This window comes from Periplaneta americana, chromosome 9 (genome assembly GCF_040183065.1).
Source record: "Periplaneta americana isolate PAMFEO1 chromosome 9, P.americana_PAMFEO1_priV1, whole genome shotgun sequence".
NCBI classification, from domain to species: Eukaryota; Metazoa; Arthropoda; class Insecta; order Blattodea; family Blattidae; genus Periplaneta; species Periplaneta americana.
Window position 1 is genome coordinate 103,338,167 of NC_091125.1, and position 25,563 is coordinate 103,363,729.

General features: G+C 37.4%; 2 protein-coding genes across 4 annotated transcripts in view; one reads left to right on the forward strand and one right to left on the reverse strand.

The window, feature by feature from the left end:
- The window catches only part of LOC138705713 (serum response factor homolog A-like), a 31,814-nt gene extending 29,969 nt beyond the window's left edge, over nucleotides 1-1,845 (forward strand). The window contains exon 2 of the mRNA XM_069834284.1: nucleotides 1,294-1,845. Within this exon, the coding sequence (XP_069690385.1) occupies nucleotides 1,294-1,616 (323 nt within the window). The 3' untranslated portion in view covers nucleotides 1,617-1,845. The remainder of the gene's footprint in view (nucleotides 1-1,293) is intronic.
- The window catches only part of LOC138706330 (protein spaetzle-like), a 137,556-nt gene that overhangs the window by 84,830 nt on the left and 27,163 nt on the right, over nucleotides 1-25,563 (reverse strand). The gene's annotated exons all lie outside the window — the stretch shown is intronic.

Consider the following 25,563-nt stretch of genomic DNA (forward strand, 5'->3'; position numbering starts at 1 on the left):
TACACTACACTCACCCTAGTACACGAAACAACTGTCCACAGATACACTTCATGCATAGCATGGCCCGCCGAAGTGATGTGCAACTTGAAAAATGGGTCACAGTTCTGCCATCTGTGTGCAATATGCGGAACCCGAATTACGCAAGAGAAGTGGATAGGCATTATATAAGAAGCCTACATACTTACTTGATACTCAAGGTTATTGAAAATGAAGACACTGACAACTAGTCTCTATGGCAGAAAAATATAGATGAATGACAAGCGGAGATATGAGTCCAATTCTAGCAATTAGCATGAGATTTCTGTGAACTGCAGTGAGAGTAACTAAGCAGAGCAACATTAAAAATGAAATAATGTGGGATTATGAGTAGTCTAGATTAATTATTTAAGATTTTCCAAGACGAAATTGTCTGACATTGAAAATAAGCTACAAATCCTATTGCATAAATTCTCGTTGTCATGTGAAAATTACGCATTGAACATCAACTCAAGTAAAACTGTATTTCTTATTATGAGGCAGAGAATAAAGCGGCAATCGGAACAAATTTAAGACAAACAAATACGATGTTCGTGCAATTTCCTTGAAGAATTCCCTTTCTCTATGAACAATGCATCTCTTCTCCACCAGAACACAATACCATCGCTTAACGAGTAAATGATTTGAACACCTATTTAAGCATGTAAAAGGTTCACAGAAGAATATGAAGATCCATAAAAACTTTCACAATTCGGAGTTGAGGACTTCAACAGAAGGCACGAAAAGGGATTATATTTTTTAATAAGAGGAAGAGGAATAACTACGAGAGCCAGAGGACGGGCAATAACTATGATAACAAGAGGACGACAAATAACAAAAAGAACAAGATGGCGAGGAACAACGGGAACCAGATGATGAGGAAAAGCAATAAAAAAAAAAGAGGACGAGGAACAACGACAACAAGAGGACGAGGAATAAAGAAACAACGAAAACAAGAGAACGAGGAAAAACAAGAACAAGAGAACGAGGGAAAAGAGCTAAAACAAAAGGAGGAACAACGAGAACGAAAGGATGGGGAACAACGAGAAAAAGAGGACGAGAAACAAGAACAAGACGATGAGGAACAACGAGAACAAGAGGACGAGGAAAAACAACTAAAACAAAAGGATGAGGAACAACAACGAGAACAAGATAACGAGGAAAAACAACTAAAACAAGAGGAGGAACAATAACGAGAACAAAAGGACGAGGAACATCAACGAGAACAGGAGGACGAGGAACAACATCAAAAACAAGAGAACGAGGAACAACAATGAGAACAAGAGGACGAGGAACAACAACAAGAACAAGAAGACGAGGAACAACAACGAGAACAAAAGGACGAGGAACAACAACTAGAACAAGAGGACGAGGAACAACAACGAGAACAAAAGGACGAGGAACAACAACAAGAACAAGAGGACGAAGAACAACAAGAACAAAAGGGCGAGGAACAACAAGAACAAGAGGACGAGGAACAACAAGAACAAGAGGACCAGGAACAACAACGAGAACAAAAGGACGAGGAACAACAACGAGAACAAGAGGATGAGAAACAACGAGAACAAAAGAACGAGGAACAGCAAACAGAAGAAAAATGAAGAGGAATAACGACCGTTCGAGGGTGCAAATAAGTTTACATGTCTTAAGAAATTCCTTAGCACAATAACAGAAACTGGAAAATAGCCGAATAATTACATAGAATGACGTCAGAACCACTCTAATGGGTTTGAACGCAAGCAAAGTGGCGTCTGAGACGTCATCATATTACACAACAGTAATTTGGAAACTCTAACGATGTAAACGTGCTACCAGTTAATTGTTGGAACCCTGTCCTTTCTCAACGACAGCTACAGTACCAGGGTACCTACGCGATACATTTTTTCATTGCTTCTTCTGTTTTAAGCAGCTTGGAAGAGAAACAAAGTGTTCTGGTTGAAGTAATGAGAATAAGTAAGGTCATACAGAATAAGCGATTGTGAATCCGACAGTAGACAGCAATGCAATGACTCATAGTTGTAAGACTGAAAAGTAGACTTCGTGGAATTGCCACGAGAATCGTAAGGTTTACTACGCTCGCGGTATAGACTGTATGAGAAGGGGACGTGCAACGGATCGAGTATGCCTCTGATGTAAACACTGAGCAGTATACTGCGGTTACAATAAAACCTTTATCCTGCATTGAAGAAATATAATGAATGATCATTGAAGTAGGAAATGTCTAAACATGTAAATACACAATTATTTTGTAGTGAATATATTAACTCTTAAAATTTAATGTAATATACTTACATCATTCTTGAATATGTGCATTGCAGTGAAGAGTTACGTACATTTTGAGCGACTGCAAAGTAACCTCCTCCGATGGTCACTTAAACAGTTTTTATTTTGGGAAAATGTACGTTCAACATCACACGATATAATAGGTGCATATTTGAAGAACGGGAAGTCACTACTTTTTAGCACACCAACTTCACACGTCTTGTCGTGACGTGATAGTACATCATTTATAGTACGAAATTGTGAATAGGCAGAATTTTTAGCAATAATGTTTCTCAACTTACATTTCACTTTTTCTGAAATTAGTGATATTTTGGATAACGATTTGTGATACTTTATCCACTAAATTAAGGGCTTTTGAGAGTTGTAGTTTAGACGATTCTAACAGGGTGATGCTTTTGGACACGATTTTTAAATTAGAATCAATGAACAGAATATCTTCCAATAGCTGTTCAGAAGGCAATGATTTTACAGCTGCAACAGCGGAACTGTCTGTGCTATGTAATGGATCAATTACCTCCATTATTTTGCCGTAATATTCTGAATAATAATTAACAGCATCCAATCACGTTTTTCAACGGGGCAAGACTGACTGCGGGGGTAAGGGTATTCCAGAGGCAATTGTTTGGAACAACAACAATTTCATTGTAGTATGTTTGATTGAATTCTTGTCTGCACTGAACAAATGTTAAGCTTTGACTATTCTGACCATAGTAATGCAAAAACAAGTTCTTACATAGGTATACATTAGCTGTAGCTGCTCTATCTATTTGGACTGGTCACAACTCTTAACATGAACTGCTTATACTACGAGACCGGGCGGTCGCTCACCTCCTCTATACTACCGTACATCGGCAACCTGATTGCACGCTGCGTGTGGCAATTCAACGAAGTCTACTGATAAGTAATGAGTGAGACGGGGTAACAGTCAGTTAAGTGGAAATGAGTTGGTTTAAGCGTGACATTGAAAGAGTGACAGTATAGTTGAGTGTGGGAGTCACTGAGTGAAATTAAATATGGAAGTGAAACACTGAGTGGGAGAGGGTAAGTGATTATGAGTGAATGCGAGTGAGTTTAATTGTAAAACAGCGAGATTAAGAACGACTGACTTCATGCAGTCAAAATGAACGAATTGAATAGAGTAACTGAGACGGACTGGAGTCTAACAGCGTGTCACTACAGAAGAGAGACAGAGGAAGGATATGAGTAAGACTGTAAAATGTAAGCGTGTAACAGCAAGTGTGAGTGAGATTTGGAGAGTGAGAGTACTTATAATGCTGAGTTAGTAGTGATGTGCTATTTATTATAGTCTTAATATATTATATTGTTAATATTATGGCATGTTTATGTTTGTATTTTTGTGCGAGATCGTGCGTATATGCTTGGTTTCCGCACAGAACCAATCCGCGGAAAGTCTAAAATTCCATATTCAGTACTCCCAACCTAACACACATAACAATTTCCTTCTTTTTACCGCTTAAGTGACATATTGATTTTACTGCTTTAGGCTTTTAACATATTATTTTTAGAGACATTCAATGTAGTAATAATTATTAATTGGAAACTTACCACTGCAATTTCACCTAAATTGCACTGTTAATTATTGTTTTTAAATATTTGAAATAATTAAGTAAACTCTACAACTCCACTAAAGTTACTGCATTCGTGATGGAAGTAACATTAAGGAAGCCGTGAAAAAATCAACAAGATTCCAGACTCCTCATAGACTGGGGGGGGGGAAGACAGACGTATATCACAGCCTGCTGGAGTATAGTAAACACAGAAAACATTTTAAAGCAACAATGTTGAAGATAGATATTTTTGTTTTGCAAATTTGCCGTCATTGAACAGAAACCAAGATGGAGATTTCATTGCAACTAATTAGAAATTCCTCTTTCAGGTATATAATAAACGATCTTCGCTCAAAATAATGTACGATACACGAGCGGTATGTTTTCTTTCAATTCTCGGAAATTAAAAAAGCTATTTTTGTTTTGCAAATTTGCCGTCATTGAACAGAAACCAAGATGGAGATTTCATTGCAACTAATTAGAAATTCCTCTTTCAGGTATATAATAAACGATCTTCGCACAAAATAATGTACGATACACGAGCGGTATGTTTTCTTTCAATTCTCGGAAATTAAAAAAGCTCAACTACGTTTCGCTTTTTCAAACTTTTCCTCGAACATGAAAACTTCAACATACCGCTCTTGTAACGCATATTACTATTGTAGTTAAATGTTGTAATTTTTGTACTTCAATTAATAATTTTGTTTATTTTTCACAATTGAAGACGGGCATGAAGTTGTAAGTCATGAATTAATTGCAAAACTCACTGTTACTATTTACTCTCTTACAGAAATCAATAGTAAAGTCATTGTAAATCTGAAACAATAGTAAATATATCTCATTAATATTTAGTATCGTTGAATTATGAATTGTAACTATTTAGATCGTACTCTGTATTATCTTACAGGTCCTCCAAAACAGAGTATTTTGTATAGTTTTAAAAATCCCGCATTTTACAATGAAGTATTATCCGTTAGACAATTTCAAACTTATCTGTATATTGGTTAAGTATTGTCATATGCTATTACAAAATATTATTTTTCTGAACTCACTTAAGCCTACAGTATAATTATTTAATGCTTAGATACCCTGTTTTGTCCAACTTTCCCCTACAAAGAAAATAAAAAGGAAAACAATAAATATGGACTTTTACGAAAGCTATATATATATATATATATATATATATATATATATATATATATATATATATATATATATATACACACATTAAAAATACAAGGTTAAGGGAATTGTGGGAGTAAATAATATATGGTATGCAGCCATTAGGTTGAAGGGAACGGAAAGAATTTATTGACATCTTATTCAATAATTGTTTATAAAGCTGTGTAATCTGTGGTGATTTAGGCCTACATCCCTCCCAGAAAATTAATCACGGTAAGGCTGCTAATCAATAACGTAGTGTTCTTTTAATTAGATCTAGCTAATTATCAATTCGTTTATGAATTGGCCAAAGTAAATCGAATACTCTAGTAGAACGCGCGTTAAAAATATTCTTTTCGTGATGAGAAAGTATCTGGTTCTGGTAACGTTAACTCAGTCTTCTACGTGCAGAATTATATTCTTTTCCATCCTCGTATGCAAACAAAAAAATTGTTACATGTGGACTGTTATTACTCTGGGATGAGTGAAAGTTGTTTGGACTTGAAATTTTATTACTCGCTTTGGAAATCATCCAGTGTCAAGGGCAATGCTTGGTAATTGTCCGATCATGAAGAAGCAATCACGGAGTGAAAGATGTTTGCCAACTGTTACTAGCAACAAAATAAAAGATATTTTGAGGAAAGAAAATGTATCACAAGGCTACTTTACAGGTCCGTTGTGGTGCACCTAAATGCCCAGGTACGATGTACAGAAAGTGAGAAATATATATATAATACTTTTTGATATTGAATTTCAAGTTTTCATTCTCTTGATTTCGTCATTATGTTTCGAAATGTTGGGTATATCATTAATTTGCCCTGTTTCTTTGTGAGTCGTTAACATAATAGTTATTTACGTTACAAGACCATTATGTACACCTTAACAGGCGAGCATGGAATTTAACTAAACGAGCGAAGCGAGTTTAGTTATCCATGTGAGCATGTTGAGTTCTTATAACGGTCGTGTATTGTACAACTTTCATGGTATTTTGAATCGTACATCTCAAGAGAAAATAAATTAATAATTGTATTGTGCATGTTGTTGAAACTGAAATTATTGAGAATTTGTAGATAAAATAACAATTGAAAAACGTCTTATTCAGTTACTATCATAGGGAAAACGTCATAATCGGTTACTATGGTAGTAAAATAAAACAAAAGTGTTTACTACAAGATTTTGTCTGTCAAGCAAATATTCTGATTAGGGCAGATAAAAAAGTTAATTTTTTTTTCTTTCGCCATGTTAATAATGTCAAAAGAAGTGCTTATACAAATTCTGGCCACTCGACCGCAACTACGAGGGCCGTAAAAAACAAGTTTACCGGGGACCGTTAACAGAAAGAAAACATAATTTCATTGGAAAAGAAATTATTGAAACATATACAGCAATTGTTGAGCTATTTTTCAACATATTCCCCACCGGAATTGAGACAATTGTCATATCATGGGATCGATAGAGAGATGCAGACGGCTGTCAAACGCTGGTTCCGATCCCAGGAGTTCGACTTCTACGACACAAGGATACAAAAATTGATTTCATGGTAAGACAAATGTCTCAATTCCAGTGGGGGATATGTTAACAAATAGCGCAACAATTGCTGTATTTGTTTCAATGAATCTTTCCATGCAATTGTGCTTTTTTCTGTAAACGGTCCTAGGAAAAATCACTTTCTGGACAGCCTCGTAATTGCGGTCGAGTGGCCAAAATTTGTACCTATAAGCACTTTGTATTAACATGGTGGAAGAAAAAAAAATAATGTTTCTATCTGCCCCCATCAGAATGTTTACTTGTGAGAATAATTTGAAGAAATGGATTGCAATGAAATTTCTAACGAAATATTGGTAAGCTAGAAACTGAAAAGCAAGCCCAAGAGCTATACCAGGAAAATCGCGAGATAGATATTATAAAGAGCGGTCACTATTTAATGAATGACGAAAGAAGAAGGCGGTGAGTGAGTGTTAAATGAAACGGTTGTGTAGCCCGTTAAGTGTAAAACATAAGGTGCTAGCTCGTTAAGTCGTACTTTACTTACATAGATGTACCTCTGTTAAACAATCTTTACTATTCAAAATACCATAAAATATATTTTATTTCATCGATCCCCATAGGATCTCAATCAATATAGATACCCAAATAAAGTTCATAATGTAGATTAATCTAATTACCTCCATCAACATCGACCTAAATCACTACCACAATCATCATCATCGTCATCACCATCATCATCATCATCATCATCATAGTCGTTGTCGATCCACGGTTCCGTCTTCACCACCATAAAACTATGCTGCCGTGGTGGTGGTGGTGGTGGTGGTGGTGGTGGTGGTGGTGGTGGTGGTAGCGGTAATGTTTTATTTTATGGCGCTTTAACAGGACACGTTATTCAGCGTGGGAAGAAGACAGATACATTTTGCCTTACTCCCTTATCATGGACACAGTTTCTTTTACGTTCCATAAATCTATGACACGAGATTTACAGCTTTATTTCCCTCCCCAAGGAAGTCACGCTAAGGATTTTGTTTTCTTTTAAAACTCTTCGCCCTCGGTTGGGATTGAACCAGCGAACCTTAGACGGGTAGCAAAATAATAAAAAAAAAAAAGCCACAGTGGACATGATAATCGATTCACGACGCCATCATCAGCATCATCGATCCATTCCATCATAATCATCATCATTACAGAACTACGCCGCCACAATCGTCGATCCACACTGCTATTGTGATCATAATCACCATCAATGATCAATGTCTTCATTATCAATTCATACTGCCAATACTATTTATGAACCTTGCCACCATTATCGATCTACGTTGCCATCAACGACTCGCGTAGCTATGATGCCGCTACCTCACGGATTTGATTACCCCATAACTGCACGGGAAGTATAGGCCTATATATATTTAAACTTTAAGGAAATATAAGTACAAATAGAATACATTTGCACTCTGAGGCACTACTCGCTTCATTACAGGTAAACTCGGAGCAATGGATACCTGGAAAATGTAAACACGGGTAGGTGGAAACTGCACACTTTTAATCTGGAAACTGCACACCGCTTTTTGAGGGACCCACTAATCCTATCCGGATACTGCACACTTTTTCACGAGGGTTATAATAATTTTACCCAGAAACTGCACAATTTACAAAATATGTTTCTTTTGCATTTGGCTGACTTTACATTGAAACTTCAGTTATTTCCTTCAGTGCTTTCCAGTTTAATAATATATGTCTCAGTTTGTATGTCTAAAAGTTGATTCACGAATTTATACAATGAAAGATTACTGCTGTAAAAACTGAAATTAAAATGCTTGTGAAATGATTCACAGCCATTTGTTGTGCGAGAGGTCGATGCAGTCAGGGCTATCCATACAGTAGGAAAAAGAAATTTATCTTGGGAGATGTACGTTTCTAGTAGGCTAAACAATCTGCAAATTTCTCAAGTCGAATACCTATCGGTTTTACCTCAGCCAGTAAGAAATCCCCGACTTCCTGTCATTGAAAAGAACGAAATCTTCGCTTCGTTGAGTAATAAAGTTCGGGTTGCAATTTAGGTAGAATAGGTTGAAGTTTCCTCCACGATTTGTATGTTATCTCTTATTCGAGATATGTTACGCACTTTTAGGTTTTCTGTAGGCAAGATTTGACAAACAGCGTGAAATATTTTTGGTGACTTACTATTAACAACATCGATGGCTTTTCTTTTCTTAGCTGCATTAATTATTTGGCGATTTAATATACTAATGTCCACCACATGTTATGCCCACCGCGTTCTCTAATAACTTCCACTTTGTTCAGCAAGCTATAAATTTTCGCATTGCGTTTTCTAACACAGCACCTCCATATTACTTCATAGTTTTTCAATTCCTTGGCTTTATAAAATTTACAGTCGTCATATACCAGCACTAAATTACCCCGTTCACTTTCAGATGTAAACAGACGCTCCATTCCGAACAAAATTAAAACAGTTTGGTGAATTAAAACTATCTATAGTATTGGCAAAGCAGGTAGAAAATATTTTGGAGTGCAGTTTCCATACGGCCGTAATCCAGGTAGAAAATGCTGGTGTGCAGTTCCTATATGACCGAAATCCAGGTAGAAAATTTTGGTGTGCAGTTTCCGACGCCCGGTAAACACTAACGCAAGATCACATGCTCTTTGCCTCGCCATGTGGTTGGCCCGTAGGGGGAGGGAAAATGTTGCGGCTTGTTTACATTTCTACAGCCAGGCGAAGAACTTTGTGGGGCATATACTATATACACAGACACAGAAATGAAATATAATGTAATGCATTCATTTTATCTTTTCACGCTCTCGGATGTAGAGCGGACGGAGCAGTGTATAGCATAGTTCCACACATGAGAGCGTGGAAAAATAAAATGTATGAACTGTATAACAAAACTAGTGACTGACTCACGGATCTCTATTACAATAAATAACAATAGTCTAATTATACATTCTGAATTAATCAAACGCGAAGCTTCTGCGACGTCCATCAAAACAAACGCTACGATTGTTGCTGTTAGGAGCTCAGAGCTCGTTATGTCAAACGCTATTTACCGACAACCTGTTTCCAATAATTTGGTGAATGAAGTCCGAGCTCTAAATTAATCACCACAATCATCATCATCGATCCGCCCCTCCATCATCATTGAACTACGCTGTAATCACCGTTGCATGCAGGCATTATCATCAGTGACCTACCCCATTATCATCATCGATCTATATCGCCATTATCGTTACATAAATTATAATAACCATAACCAACAGCATCATATAATTACTCTCATATTTTCTCATATGAACAAAACAATACGAATGACGAAGTGCAGTTTCTGAACTACAGTACATTAATGGAAGTGTAACAACCAGGGGTCTGCATCGGACGTTTTCGCTCGAGCGCCAAGTAGTTCATAGCATAATTCGTTAGGTAGCGCACATGCATGATGGGTAAAATTATCGCGAGCGATAAATCCTCGAACGGTATAAGCCGAGCATTAGACATTCGTTCTTGTTACAGTGATGAACTGCGTAGTAACATCATAGATGTTTATCATTTCAAACCTCTCCATAGTACAACTACAAAACTTGCTTTAAAATGTAATATAAATGTTGTGGGTAAATGCTTTTTTTTTTTTTCTTCATACAGGAGTGATTTTGTTTTTACCACATCTGACAGATGTTATTGGATGTAAATATAATTATTATAAACGGAGAACACAATCACAATAATGCAAGAACTGTATCAAGTTTTCTAGTAGTAATAATAATAATAATAATAATAATAATAATAATAATAATAATAATAATAATCTCTAATAAATTATTAGTGCATCAATCTTTGCGTCTGTAACAGTTATGCAGCATGATTATTCGTTTTATTATATTTTCTGTGACGTTATCTCTGTACTAATATTGTTATTAATCTACTGCTATATCAATAATATTTTGTAAAACGTTTCTACATTGTCGCAGTATATAGGCGGAACACTATGTATGGATCATATTATATGTGGTAAATCAAATATTGAATAATTATTAATTAGCAATAATAACTGTATATCGAAATGTTTCATATTATTTTATTTATAACTTCATGTTACTGTTTTGGTACGTTCCATTAGACTGTTCTAAACGCAGAAAATAAAGCCTTATTTTTAGCGTGTGAGCAAAACATATGTGTATCTTATCTGTCGCCTTTCATACAAGATAAGACATGTCGGTGAGATGACCTTGTACTTTGCTTCTATTTATTATGAGCGTATCACGACCGATCTTATCTTATTCGAGGGTGCGACACTCGACCGAGTTCAAGCGAGCGATTTAACTCCAATGCAGCACTCTGGTAGCAACTCTAAACCACGATGGGACGAGGGCCAGTTAGCGATACCTCACGTACAGTATATCAACTGTTACAATAGACTAAATATCTGTATTCGGAACCCATCGTACGAACCAGAACAGCACTGTTAACATCATACCATTGTCTGGTGTCACACTGTCAAAGCGGTCTGTTACTTCATAACGCACACCTATGGGCAGCCAGAGAAAGTGCAAGTTGGGATTGAAGGAACTCATGAATTGAGGTCACAATAGTGTGAACCGAAGAGAGAAACTGATACGCAGAAGTCCCATTCATTTCACTCATTATCACCACTATCACTATCACCGAGCCCAGTCAATAACTCTACTACATTCACTTTTTGTCCACGTACGACGTCAGTTTTCCCAGCTACTGAAGTTCTAGAGGACTTGAATATAGTGAGCCAATATAAAACGTCTAACATAATAATTGACAGATCTAAGCAAAATACAAAGAGAGGTTTCTAAAAATCGAAAGTTGTATTAAGTAAAGAAATGGCAAATATAGCGAAGCCTCATTTCATACATTTCGACGGGAAGAAAGATCTAACGCGTATGTCGTCTGGAAGTCACAGGGATGTGAAAATGGAAAAGTATTTTTCCAGAATTGAAGAACCGAGCAATGGTCATGCATCTTTAATCTGATCAGCAACAGCCAACACTATTTCTGGTGCCATCTCCCGCGAAGTAAAAGAAAACAATGTAGACCTTTCACATTTTATAGCTATAGGCCGAGATGACACTAATACGAATGTGGGATCTAAAGAAAGAATGATTCAAGAACTTTAAACCCTTTTAGAATGGCCTTCGCAGTGGTGCATATGCCTATTGCATTTCTAAGTCATTAAAAATGTTGTTTGTTGGTAACTGAGTAAGTGATTGGGTGGGTGGGTGGGTGGGTGGTTAGGCGAGAGGAAGGGATGGATGGGTGGATTTCATTGGTAGCCACCTTTCCAAAGTAATTTCTGGGTAAGTGTAGCTTGTAACCCAGAACTCATATCTTCATTTTTAACCATTTCATAGGCCTACTATAATTATTTTTAAAAAATTTCGGAAGTTTTTTTACATCTGTCCCCGATATCTAAATTTTGATTGGAAAGAGTAAAAAATCATGTCGAAGTACAAGACTAGTAACTTAATGATTAGATTTAGCAACTGATTTTTATTTATAATATATATAAAATACTGGAATCAATTTCTCGTTTCATACATGCAACACTAGGTACTAAAGGATAATAATAATAATAATAATAATAATAATAATAATAATAATAATGATAACAATAACTATCTATTCTTACAGTATTAAATGAGGCATAATAACTTCAGGTTACAGTCTATTTAAATGGAGTGTTGTCAAATAATTATTTAGCAAATGGGAACAATTTCACGAAAATTCTAAAATTTCAAGGCCATTTCGCTTCGGCTAAAATATTTTTAGAAAATTGGTATTTTTTGTGCTTAAGTACTGGGACGTAATACAACTTTTTTCCCCTATCCAACTTTGAATTGTCAAAACAAATAAAAAAAAATAGTCCATTTTCGATCTCATATACTCTACAAGGCTAAGCTTTATTACTGTTCACATAGGAAGAGATCGTTGAGCCGTCCATAGAAGAGGTGAGCTTAAAATTCAGTACAGACGGTAAGAAGCCATTGAGTCTCATACTTTGAATATCAGATACTTTCCAATTGTGACAAAAACTTTACGTAGGTCTATTCCTTCATTAAAAGAAATTATGGGTCTTTAAACTTAAAGAATTTGGCTTTATTTTAATATTTTTAGAGGAATCTGTTCCTTAATCGATAGTTGTTGGTTCTTATATTTGTAATGTCTATAATATTTTTAAGTTATTAGTCCTAATTTAATTAGAATTTTGTTGGGTTGGGATGAATTGTCAATACTTAAATTACTCATTTGTAATACTTTTATTGGTGAAGGTTTTTTTTCTCTGACACGAGTGTATTAAGACTTCCAATCAAAACGTATGTCAAGAAAGATCAATATTTGTGTTTCTTGGCTGAAAAAAATTTGAACTTGAACTTCTTTGCGGTGTTTGTAGTGGTCGGTCATTGACCTTTCCCACGTTTCAACATCAGTTTTTCGATTCAGGACGAAATATTAAAACTCGATCATTGTCGTAATGGCTTTGTTATGTCATAATAACTGACACGTCATACGCTGGCGCCGTCTGTATTTGTTAGTAAGATTAGAAAGCGTCGCGTCGGTGCGTCGGGTGATATTGTTAGCCTATGCTCTTTCGTGTTTGAGCTACAGACTCAAGTGATGCGATGATGAAATATCGATTTCCATATTTTGACCTTTAAATACTTTTCGGAGTTCTCCTCGGAAAACAAAAATATAGCAAATGCAATTCTTACACATCTAATTCAATATGACGTGTTCCAGTGATATTAAGCATTAAGTAAAATTATTAAGTAGGATAAAACCACTCTGTGAATTATTATTGTTACAGTATTGTGTTAGTGGTAATTATATTACCTGTAATTTGTCGGTTGAAGGAAATGTTATAATAATAATAATAATAATAATAATAATAATAATAATAATAATAATAATAATAATAATAAATATGATATGATTTATTCAAATTTCACAATTAATATTGATATATAGCAATGCACAATTATTATTAATATTATAGGCCTAATATTATTGGGCCAGCCTCATGGTCTAGTAGTCTGGGTTTCCAACTACAGTTCATGAGATCCCATGTACATTTTCCAGTTAGAGCACAGGAGTTTTTCCTTCAGGGGTGTGACAGGTGGAATTTTGGTCATTTTCAGTCAAAAATCGTATTTTCGTTTTCTTGTAAATGAATCAGCAATCTCTTATTTATATGTTGAGCAAGTTTCAGTGCTCTACGGCGCTTGAAAGCATTAACGCAATATGTAAATGGCTGCGCCCTTGAACTTCAATTCCATGCAAACTTTACAACTTGTTTTCTCAACTTTTTTTTTCCCCAACACATTTCGTCAAGTTCTAAGTGTAAAGGCTCTTACAATTTTGATGCTAGAAACATATTTTTACTGCATGTTCTATACACTATGGTTAGCAAAATAGCCCATGGATTTTATGACTAAATTAATATTTTTTGAAATAAAAAATTAAATATTTATAGTAGCAATGAAAAATTTATATTTTTAGGTTATGCAGTGGTTATAAAAATTTCTTTCCCATTTTGTAATAAAGATATAGGAAAACTAATGTGTGACATTTTTCTAAATATGCCACTGGTCCTGCAAAAGAATTTCAGACATTTTACTCAAAAATTTAGCCACACATTTCATTTTGAATATGCAAATTTTTCAAAATAATTTTCTTAATAACTCAGAAACTAACTCACACAAATAAAACTTCACCACATCATTATCTATCACACCATGATTATGTGTACAAAAAATTAAGGACATAGCTTGAAAAATGTAGAAATCAGAAATTTCACCCATCACCCCCCTTAAAGGGAATTATTCCTGTGTTCATCTATAGTCTGGAATTTAGGTTAGGTTTAGATTTAAGACCTCTCCTGGCGCCACATAATCATGATCATCCTATTATGTCATCGGGGAGTAAAATTAAATTATGGTTTATTTAACGTCGCTCGCAACTGCCGAGGTTATATCAGCGTCGCCGGTGTGCCAGAATTTTGTCCCGCAGAAGTTCTTTTACATGCCAGTAAATGTACTGACATGAGTCTCTAGCATTTAAGCCTACTTAAATGCCATCGATCTGGGCCGGGATCGAACCCACAACCTTGAGCATAGAAACCCAGCGCTATACCAACTGCGCTACCGAGGCCGACTCGGGAAGTACTTCGCCTACCAGAGTAGCCCCAACCTCAGAAGTCAGTTACGCCTAAGCCACTGCCATAAATATCGAAAGACAATCTGGTAGCATTAAAAATCGTATTTTTGTGTAGAGGAACTGCTACGGATTGGAAGGATTTAATAGTACTCTAAACAAATGAATTATCATTTAATTAAGAAATTATCATTAAGAACATACAATGTTATTGTTAACAAAAAAGTACTTTGTCTGCTAATGGTTGTAGTTTTACGCTACATGTTGTTCGTTGCTCTTGACGACACCCAACTCTAATACCTAAATGACTCAATGTGATCTGCCTTTTATACCCCAGAGCCGTCCACCCATAAAGAGAGAGCGACACAATTTGAACATTCGTTAAACCGAACATTGAAGCAGTCCGCAAGACGGAAGAGCTTCGTATACTGCATACTGAAATTCATCCTCAACAGTCAATTGTATTTCAGAACACACTCTTTTCGATACAATCATGAATACACTCTATCATAACAGGAAATCAAAAGATAGCGCTGGAACTCACTAGGATTCAGAAGATGGTGCAAATAATATCGAAACTTGTCAATCAGGTATAATAACACTCTTTGTTGTCTTATTTTAGCACCTTCTCCCCTTCTTTTATCCTATGAAACTTTTCTGTAAAAAATCCTAACCTTGCTTATTAATAAGGAAAACGATTATCTCTGCAAACATAACGAAGGATTACAGACTGTTCATTGTCATCATCTTCTATTTGATTGTCCAGTTTTCTGGAGAGAACGATATAAATTAACGCAACATTTATGTGAATGTTACATTACATACTATCCACCTGCTTTAAAATGTTTGTTATAAATATATTCTCTTTCAATCATCATATTTTTTTAAATATTGTAAACAGAATTACAGTATGTTGTTATACTATGTTCAGTCTTTTTACTACAATCTTAGAAGCAATAGTCCACATCTGTGGAGTAACGGTCAGCGCGTCTGACCGCGAAACCAGGTGGCCCGGGTTCGATTCCCGGTCGGGGCAAGTTACCTGGTTGAAGTTTTTTCCGGGGTTTTCCCTCAACCCAATACGATCAAATGCTGAGTAACTTTCGGTGCTGGACCCCGGGCTCATTTCACCGGCATTATCACCTTCATTTCATTCAGACGCTAAATAACCTAGATGTTGATACAGCGTCGTAAAATAACCCAATAAAATAAAAAAATAGAAGCACTAAATGTTTGTGACTGAATTAAAAAATTATGTTATATATTAAAACATTAGTTATCTAAAGATATATTCAGTTTTGGAACCAACACTGAAGCAAAGGCCATGTGAACACAGCCGCGTCATCTATTATTATCGGAATAAAAAATATGATAATCGTCTACACTCTCTACTAATACCGAACTCCATACGATGAAATGTTACGTATATCACATACGATCATAACGAGAACCCTTATGTTGCTGTAGATAAACTAGAAAGGTGATCTGTCGAATCTTTGGTGCAGACAAGGTTCACTGACCTAAGGATAAGGATCTTGGAAGAGCACGGCCTCTTCCTTCCTGCCTGGCGACAGCGTTATTCGCCTTCAAACTGAAGACAATGCGCTCAACTGGGGCCCGGTGCGCCGTCTGCACTGAATGCCCAATAAACTTAAACAATGATGACAAATTGTCTAGGCAGGCAAAACCTTCCCTCAAATCAGTGACCTGAGATTTTATGACTTTACGTACCGGTACTTCATGCAAGGTGAACTCGTCTGTGTAGCTAGAAATTGTAACGTTTGTGGATGCAAACCCAAAGGCCTTGGTTTAGAATAATGGCGAGAATGTGAAAATTTGTTCCATAGGTTTGAGAGCGTGTGTGTATGTGTGTGTGTGTGTGTGTGTGTGTGCGAGCGTGAGTGTGAACATATCACCATATGTAAAATGTAGGCCTACTAATATTCAACTGTAAAGTATCGAAATAATGGTTAAAATTAACACACCAAGCATTTAAAGTACTGAAGTTTTATGAGTCTGGAGAACAACTTAACCGTTTTAAAACATATTAATTTCGTGTCTAATGAAATTCAGTCTTCATAGAAAAACAAAAGGCTCAATATGAATGATACTGGAAAAAAGACGAAGATTATGATTGTTAATGTCAGTTCAAAGTTCAATTCATTAAGATATAATATTGAAGGTAAGGGTTACCCTAAGACAGATTCTGCTTCATTTCCCGCCAATTCTTTAAGGGAACTTACCAAAATATTATCGCAGAAAAATCTCAAGAAAGTAGAGACCAACAACCAGTGTTTTTATCCCACGAACCTTAGCAACGTTAATATTCGAGTTCCTCGCGTCTCCAATGTCTCAAACTCACGTCTCCTCGAGTCTGAAATGTTCCGAACTCCCTTGTCCTCCGTTCTCGAATATCCCAAACTCCCGGGTTCTCGCGTCTCGAATGTCCAAAACTTCTGAAATCTTGCGTCTCAAATCTCCGAAAATCTCGGTTTCTCGCGTCTCGAATCCCCGAAACTCTCGGTCCTCGCGTCTCGAATCTCCGAAACTCTCGGTCCGCGCGTCTCGAATCTCTGAAAATCTATCTTATCGAGTCTCTAATCGCCGAAAATTTCGGGTTCTCGCGTCTCTCATCTCTAAACATTTCGGAGTTCTCTTACCTAGAATCTCGGAAAATCCGGGATCCTCGAGTATCCAATCTCCGAAACTCTCGGATTCTCGTGTCTGGAATCTCAGAAAATCCCGGGTCTTTGTGCCTGTTATCTTTGAAAATCTCGGGTTCTCTCATATCGAATGTACGAAAATTCGTATATCGAATCTCCGAAAACTCTGGTTCTCGTGTCTTGAATCTCCGAAAATTTCGGGTTCTCGCGTTTTTTTTAATGAGTTGTTTTACGACGCTGAATGAACATATCAGGCTATTTAGCGTCTGAATGAAGTGAAGGTGATAATGACAGTGAAATGAGTCCGGTGTCCAGCACCGATAATTACCCAGCATTTGCTCATATTGGGTTGAGGGAAAACCCCGAAAGAAACCTCAACCAGGTAACTTGCCCCGACCGGGATTCGAACCCGGGCCACCTAGTTTCGCGGTCAGACGCGCTAGCCGTTACTCCACACGTATTGAAACTCCAAATATTCCGGATCATTGTCTATCAAGTCTTCAAAATATCGGACGATCTAGTCTCGAATCTCCTAAACTCCAGGTCTTTTTCTCTCAAATATCCGAAACTCTCGGGTCCTTGCATCTTGAATCTCCGAGACACTGGAGCCTCGCGTCTCGAATCTTCGGCTTCTCGTTTATCAAAACTTCTGAATTTCGGATCGCTGTGTATTGAATTTCCGCACTTCAGAATCCCCGTATCTGAAAATCACCAACTTTTCGAATATCACACTACAGAAATTCCGAAATTCTGCGTCTTTTCTTATCGAACTTTCAAATCTTCTAGTCTACACTTCCAGGAAATCTGAATCTCCGTATTTCCACATCTAGAATCTCTGAGGATGAGTCACTGAATCTACAATCTCCAAGTCATTAAATCCTGAACTTCCGAACAGCCAAATCTGCAACCTCCAGTGCATCTAATCGCAATACTGCTCAATTCAACTCATAATTCATTCTCAAGGTTATTTTAGAAACTTCATTCTTTTAACTGAAGATAGTTCTACGTACCTCTGAAAACTTACGCATGTGATGTGAAAGTGAAACCATTTTTCACTGCCGCTATTCTCAAAGAATCTGTCCGAGGTAAAATTCCAGCCTTGAGGACAAACAATTGCCGAATAATAGACGTACAAATTCCTGAAGACCTTACCAGTAATGATATCCCATTTGTAAAACCATTTGTACAGACCTCTCGTTTGTTTTAAAATTTTGTATACGGGTTCGGTAAAAAAATTACACGAAGCCAATTCGTTCCACAACGCAGACTGAGAACATCTGAAACGGAACTTAAGACTCTGTCTTCTCAAGGAGACGGGCGACACCAACAGAAAGTGAGAGCGGCTAGTGACCTGACACACAGATCCCGTAACCCGACAAGACTGCCAAACAGGATTATTTTTCACTTGCAGCGTGCGTGTAATGATTCTGCACAGGCCACACAATCTAGTTGGCTATTTTTAGAACATGCTGCCTTCAGAAAAAGTGGTGTGGTCGGAAACAGCCAACAATTCGACACGTTCAATCATTTAGCCTTTTAGCCAATCGTGGCGCCAGAGCGCTAGACGCAACTGCTGAATTATAAAGATAGAGGTGAAATTAAGTACTTCGTCTCGACTGTTAACAACGAACCATAGGCCTAGAGCCTTTCGAATCGCTTCCCTTGCGACAAAGCTACGGCTTACAGAGTTTTTCTGAAACTTTATGTTTTAATGAACATTAGAATTAATAATAATAATAATAATAATAATAATAATAATAATGGTTTATTTTAACTACCAGAGTTAAGGTCATTCGGCCTTTTCTTCCACTCAACCAGTATGATAGAAAATTACTACAATGCTATGAATATAACATAATTAATACAATACAATACAATACAATACAATTCAAAGAAATACAATACTACAATACAAGACAATAAAATACATAATTAATACAATACAATGACAATTCTTTTCAACTTCACAACACCAATAAAATAATTATGTAATAATAATAATAGTAATGATAAAAGGTAAAAGGTAAAGGTATCCCCGTAACATGCCATGAAGGCACTTGGGGGGCATGGAGGTAGAGCCCCATGCTTTCCATGACCTCGGCACTAGAATGAGGTGGTGTGGTCGGCACCACGCTCTGACCGCCTTTTACCCCCGGGAAAGACCCAGTACTCAATTTTATAGGAGGCTGAGTGAACCTCGGGGCCGTTCTGAAAGTTTGGCAACGAGAAAAAAATCCTGTCACCACCTGGGATCGAACCCCGGACCTTTCAGTCCGTAGCCAGCTGCTCTACCAACTGAGCTACCCGGCCGCCAATAGTAATGATAGTCGTGCCTAAATTAAATTAAATTATTAAGCTCGATCACAAGTATAACTGCGCCCGTAAGAAATCGTTTAGCCTTTTCTTGAAAGTGGTTATTGTCTGGCAGCCCCTAATCTTCTGAGGTAGAGAATTCCATTCACGGAGGACTGAGACAGTAAAAGAGGATGAATAGTGGGATGTTCTATGGGCAGGAATTGCTAGGATTTGGCTCTCCTGTGACCTGGTGTTTAGATTGTGACTGGAGGATAAGTAGTTAAACCGGGAACGAAGATAATTTGGAGTAGAAGTGTGGAGAACTCGAAACAGAAGAGAGAGCGAATGAAGTGTTCTACGGTTACTAAGTTGGAGCCAGGATAAAGATTTGAACGAGGGTGTAATGTGGTCAAATTTGTGAGCATTACTGATGAATGTGACACACATATTGTGCACACGCTGCAGCTTGTTCGAAAGGTCAGTTGTCAAGTCTGTAAGTATTACGTCGCAATAGTCAAACAGTGGTAGTACGAGGGTTTGCACTAAAGTCTGTTTTAATTCTGGCGGGAGAATTACAGTATTGAAAATAGAAACCACGGTCCTTTATGGAGATTTCATTTTATCCATACGAGTAATACAGAGGAAGAATTCAGACGTTGAAAAAATACAGCCTATTTATGAACATTTTACGTCAGTTATTAACAACAATAGCATAGAAAATTAATCTTGACAGACTGTCAACGAGCAGACCAGTCAGTCAGCCAATTAATCAATCAGTCAACCTACTAATCAATAATGGATCAATTACCAGTCAGTCAGTAGGTTAATGAAATAAGCCAGCCAATAAGCCAATTAAAGAACCAGCCAGTCAATAAACCAATTAATGAACTAGCCAGTCAATAAATAAATCTACAACTCAGTAAGTCAGTCAGCCAGTCTGCCACTCAGTCAACAATTCACTAACTCAGCCAGTCAATAAGTCAATCAGCCAGTCCGCCACTCATTTCCTTAAGTCATGAAGCCACTCAGTAAGTTAATCAGCCAATCAGTCACTCACGTCCTTAAGTCAGCCAACCATTCGGCCATTCTGTAAGACAGGCAATTATTCATTCACTCAATCAGTCAGTTATTCAGTCATTCAGTAAGACAGCCAGCCATTCAGTCTCTCTGTAAGTCAATCAGACTGTCAGCCACTTATGTCAATAACTCAGTCAGCTATTCAACCCCGCAGTAATTCAGTCAGTCATTCAGCCACTCAGTAAGTCAGTTAGCCTGTCAGTCACTCACGTCAGGAAGCCAATCAGCCATCTATCCACTCACTAAGTAAGCCAGGAATTCAGCCACTCAGTAAGTCAAGCAATCAATCAACCAGTGCGACTCAGTAAGTCAACCAGCCATTTAGCCACTCAGTAAGTTACACAGTCAGCCACTCGGTAGCTTACGTCAGTCACCCAGTTACTCAGTAAGGCAGATAGTCAGTCCACCACTCAGTAAATCAGGAAGACACTCAGCCACTCAGTAAATCAGCCAGGTATTCAGCCACTCGTCATCCAGAGGTACTCGATAAGTCAACCAGCCAATCATTCAGGCACTCGGTAAGTCGGCCATCCAATCATTCAGGCACTCGATAAGTCAGGCCACCCAATCATACAGGCACTCGATAAGTCAACCATCCAATCATTCAGGCACTCAGTAAGTCAGCCATCCAATCATTCAGGCACTCGATAAGTCAGCCATCCAATCATTCAGGCAATCGGTAAGTCAGCCATCCAATCATTCAGGCACTCGATAAACCAGCCATCCAATCATTCAGGCACTCAATAAGTCAGCCAGTCAGTCATTCAGGTATTCGGTAAGTCAGCCATCCAATCATTCAGGCACTCGATAAGTCAGCCATCCAATTATTCAGACACTGACTTATCAGTCAGCCAGTCAGTCATGCAGGCACTCGGTAAGTCAGCCATCCAATCATTCAGGCACTCGATAAGTCAGCCATCCAATCATTCAGGCACTCGGTAAGTCAGCCATCCAATCATTCAGGCACTCGGTAAGTCAGCCATCCAATCATTCAGGCACTCAATAAGTCAGCCAGTCAGTCATTCAGGCACTCGGTAAGTCAGCCATCCAATCATTCAGGCACTCGATAAGTCAGCCATCCAATTATTCAGACACTGACTTATCAGTCAGTCATTCAGGCATTCGGTAAGTCAGCTATCCAATCATTCAGGCACTCGATAAGTCAGCCATCGAATCATTCAAGGACTCGGTAAGTCAGCCATCCAATCATTCAGGCACTCGGTAAGTCAGCCATCCAATCATTCAGGCACTCGATAAGTCAGCCATCCAATTATTCAGACACTGACTTATCAGTCAGTCATTCAGGCATTCGGTAAGTCAGCCATCCAATCATTCAGGCACTCGATAAGTCAGCCATCCAATCGTTCAGGCACTCAGTAAGTCAGCCATCCAATCATTCAGGCACTCGGCAAGTCAGCCATCCAGTCATTCAGGCACTCGGTAATACAGACAACCAATCACTGAGGGACTTGGTAAGTCAGCCATCCAGTCATTCAAGAATTCAGTAAGACAGCCATCTCATCAATGGATACAATCCAAGAGTATAGCACTGGTGACAAGCCCTTCTACACTGCCTTAACATGGCGATGTGGCCGACAGGTGAAGTCGGATAGTTACGTTTCTACTGTATATCTGTGAGACATTACTAAAACCAGAAGACCCATACAACTTTCGAAAAGCGTTACTTTATATAATGATGTAAATAGCTGCGCGATAGGTATAATGCTATTTCACAGCACTTATTTCTTGAAGCCGGCTCACTTGTCTAACGAAATAATACAGCACTGGATCTTACTGTGTAAGCGTTCTTTAACATTCTGTCTGGTTGGACTAGAGGAGTTCCAGTGAAATATGAGTATGAACAATGAATTAAGCGATAACTGATGATTTACTATTGTTCGTCTTCAATTAAATCGTCACCTTGCGGAAGTGGGAGTGTCACACGCTGAGGTGTCAACCAGAACTAAACGATTGACCTTCGATTCCTCGTGAGAACTGAACGTAGCAGCAGGCAAGCCGTCGATAGTAACGGTCGCCGCCACCACAACATCCGGGGAAGTATTAGGGCGTGGGTTCGATTTCCGCTCGGGCTGAGTGCTTGGTTGGGTTTTGGTTTTTCGTAACTGTAAGACGAATGTCAGATAATCTCATGGTGAACCTTTGACCTCATATCGCCAAATATTATCTCGCTATCACAAATCTGATCGATGCTAAATAACTTAATAGCTTATACAGCGTAATTAAACAAGCGACTGTTGGATAAAACCATACGTCAATTTGGAGTTATTGTTCTCAGAACTTTTCGGGCCATCTTGAATCCCAATCATATTATGTATTTTTCTTTAGATTATAGTGTATTGCTCAGTTACCATATATGAGGAGGTACTTTTCAAATCGTATTAAGTCCACTTTTTGACGTAATTGAGTTTTATATCATTTCCGCATATACTGAACACAATCTAGCCAATGCAATGGTGAAGTAAATTCGCGTCTAAACTGTATTAGGTCCCAAGCAAAGAAGGCTTGAAATATAGCGTTCACTTCAAATCGTATTTTGTCCACCTCTTCGTCCATATCAAACCATATTAATTCCTCGTCAATATAAAAAGGGCAACTTCTTTGCGTAAAGTTCTTTGCACTGAATGATTTTGCGCTAATTCTTACTGTCTATTGCCGCCCAATATCAGTTGATTTATTGGTTACCAATGTGTGAAGGTTTGTTTCTACTCTATTCTGTTAACTAAAGAAGATGGAAGGAAAAATGGGCAAATTAATGTATTAATGAATGTAAAACCCACATACCACATGGATGATCCGTGAAAGAAGTATAGTTCTGCTTTGAAAAAAGAGTAGGAAACTGGACGAAGTACCCGATCCATCGGTGATGCCTCAAAAAAACAGGATCTCAAAACACAAGAAAACTGATGTGGAGAATTTATTGAAGAAAAGGTATGGAGATGACTGAGAACTAATGATGACCTGAACTTCTACATCAGCATTTTGGATGATCCAATAGACACTATTGAGACCGGCTAAGATATAACAAGTTGTGATTGCTTGGAAGATGAAGAAGAATTGTCACAACTTCGAAATAATAATTAAATTTAGCATTTTCCCACATGTTAAACCGTCCTGTATACTAAATTGTATGATTACACCTTCCTTAACAGCTTTTTTTTTCAGAATAAGACAAACATCTAAAAAAAAGATTAACCTATATATTATGTTTTGTTTATGTAAATGAATTCGACAAATTTGAAGCGTATTTAAAATTCATAATTCATTTATGTTGTTTCCACATCAAACCATGCTGTTTCTGTGGTTATCAATAATCCCATTTTCAAAATGATTTCAATGAAAATAGATACTGAATCTCGAAATCTATATATAGGCCTATAGTTCTGGACACTTGAAATTTAAATTTATTTCCAAAGGTTTAATTTTGCTTTAATGGACATAATACGATTTGAAAAGTATCTCCTCATATGTATCTCTCCAAAATGTTCTATACATCTTTATCATATCACTTATGTTTGTTATTTGTCGTTCTTGCGTTTCTACTTGATATGGAACGGTCTTCCATGATAAAGGCCCATTCATAATGAAAATTAAACGCAAACATAAAAGCTAGATGATTATGAAATATAATGGAACCGTTCACGATGGAACACGTAAACATAAATGTAAACGTTCAATTAAACTTCAACGAAGAAGCTTTCACGCTCGAAGCTTCTGCGTTTGCGGTTATGCGAAACTTAAGAAATCAGTCAATCAGAACGCACTGCTGTTGTTCGCAGTTGCACAATGGCGTCGTTGGATGTAATGTTAGTTGCGTTTTGTCACGCCTTGTTCCCACGGCGCGTCGCGGCGTGTGGCTTGGCGAACCTCGAGCCGCTCGAGGCCGCTTGTGGTCTGTCGAATTCCGACCACGCACCGTTCCCACGGCGCGTCAAGGCGCGTGGCTTGGCAAATCTCGAGTGGACCACTTCTCCATTGCCAGACGTTCTTCAGTTGCATTTGTTCCGTTGTCCTTTAATTTTAATTCTTTTTTGGTTAATGGAAATAATTTTCAATAAAAATGAATAAAGTTTATGAATCGGACAGCGACGAGGAAGTAGACATTAATTTATGCAAATGTTGTTACAGTATCTACGAATAACTACTCCAAAAATAAAAATGTAAATAATTGAAAAGTGAAATAGTATATCGATGGGTAATCGGCAGAACATCTTAAGCGCCACTTTTTCAAAAATGCGTTTTTTTTTTACATAATGAAGAGGGAAAACATGATGCACAGCCTGACAAAACGGCGTAAGCGAGTCTTTGATATTGAATGAGAAAACAAGAAGTAGGCCTACATTTTATCTTAACTATTTAAGAATTATTTTAATGACCAACAAATCGTCATAAGACATGCCCAGTTCCCAAATAATAATTGTATCTTTTGTTATCAAGTGGCTCATAAGATAAGAAATTCTGGCTCTTAAGATAAAATTTATGGTTGTTAAGATATTTATTTCGGGTCCTATTCCTAGCAATAGACGATAAGATAATCAACTTTTTTTCTGTTTGCAGTTCACAGTAATTCATTACCGGTACAGAAATTATCAATCATTGTGAATTTAGTTTAATTTTACGTACAAGCACAACGGTATTAAAAACTGCGATAGAAACTTAAAAACAGCGATAGAAACTGTACGATAATGATTATTTAAACTCTTTTGCGCTTTTTCTCTTAACTAATTATTCAGTGCAGGTGTTCTTGTCGTAATCACTGAACGTCTATTGTTGTAACATAGGCCTACTGCGCACGAATAAA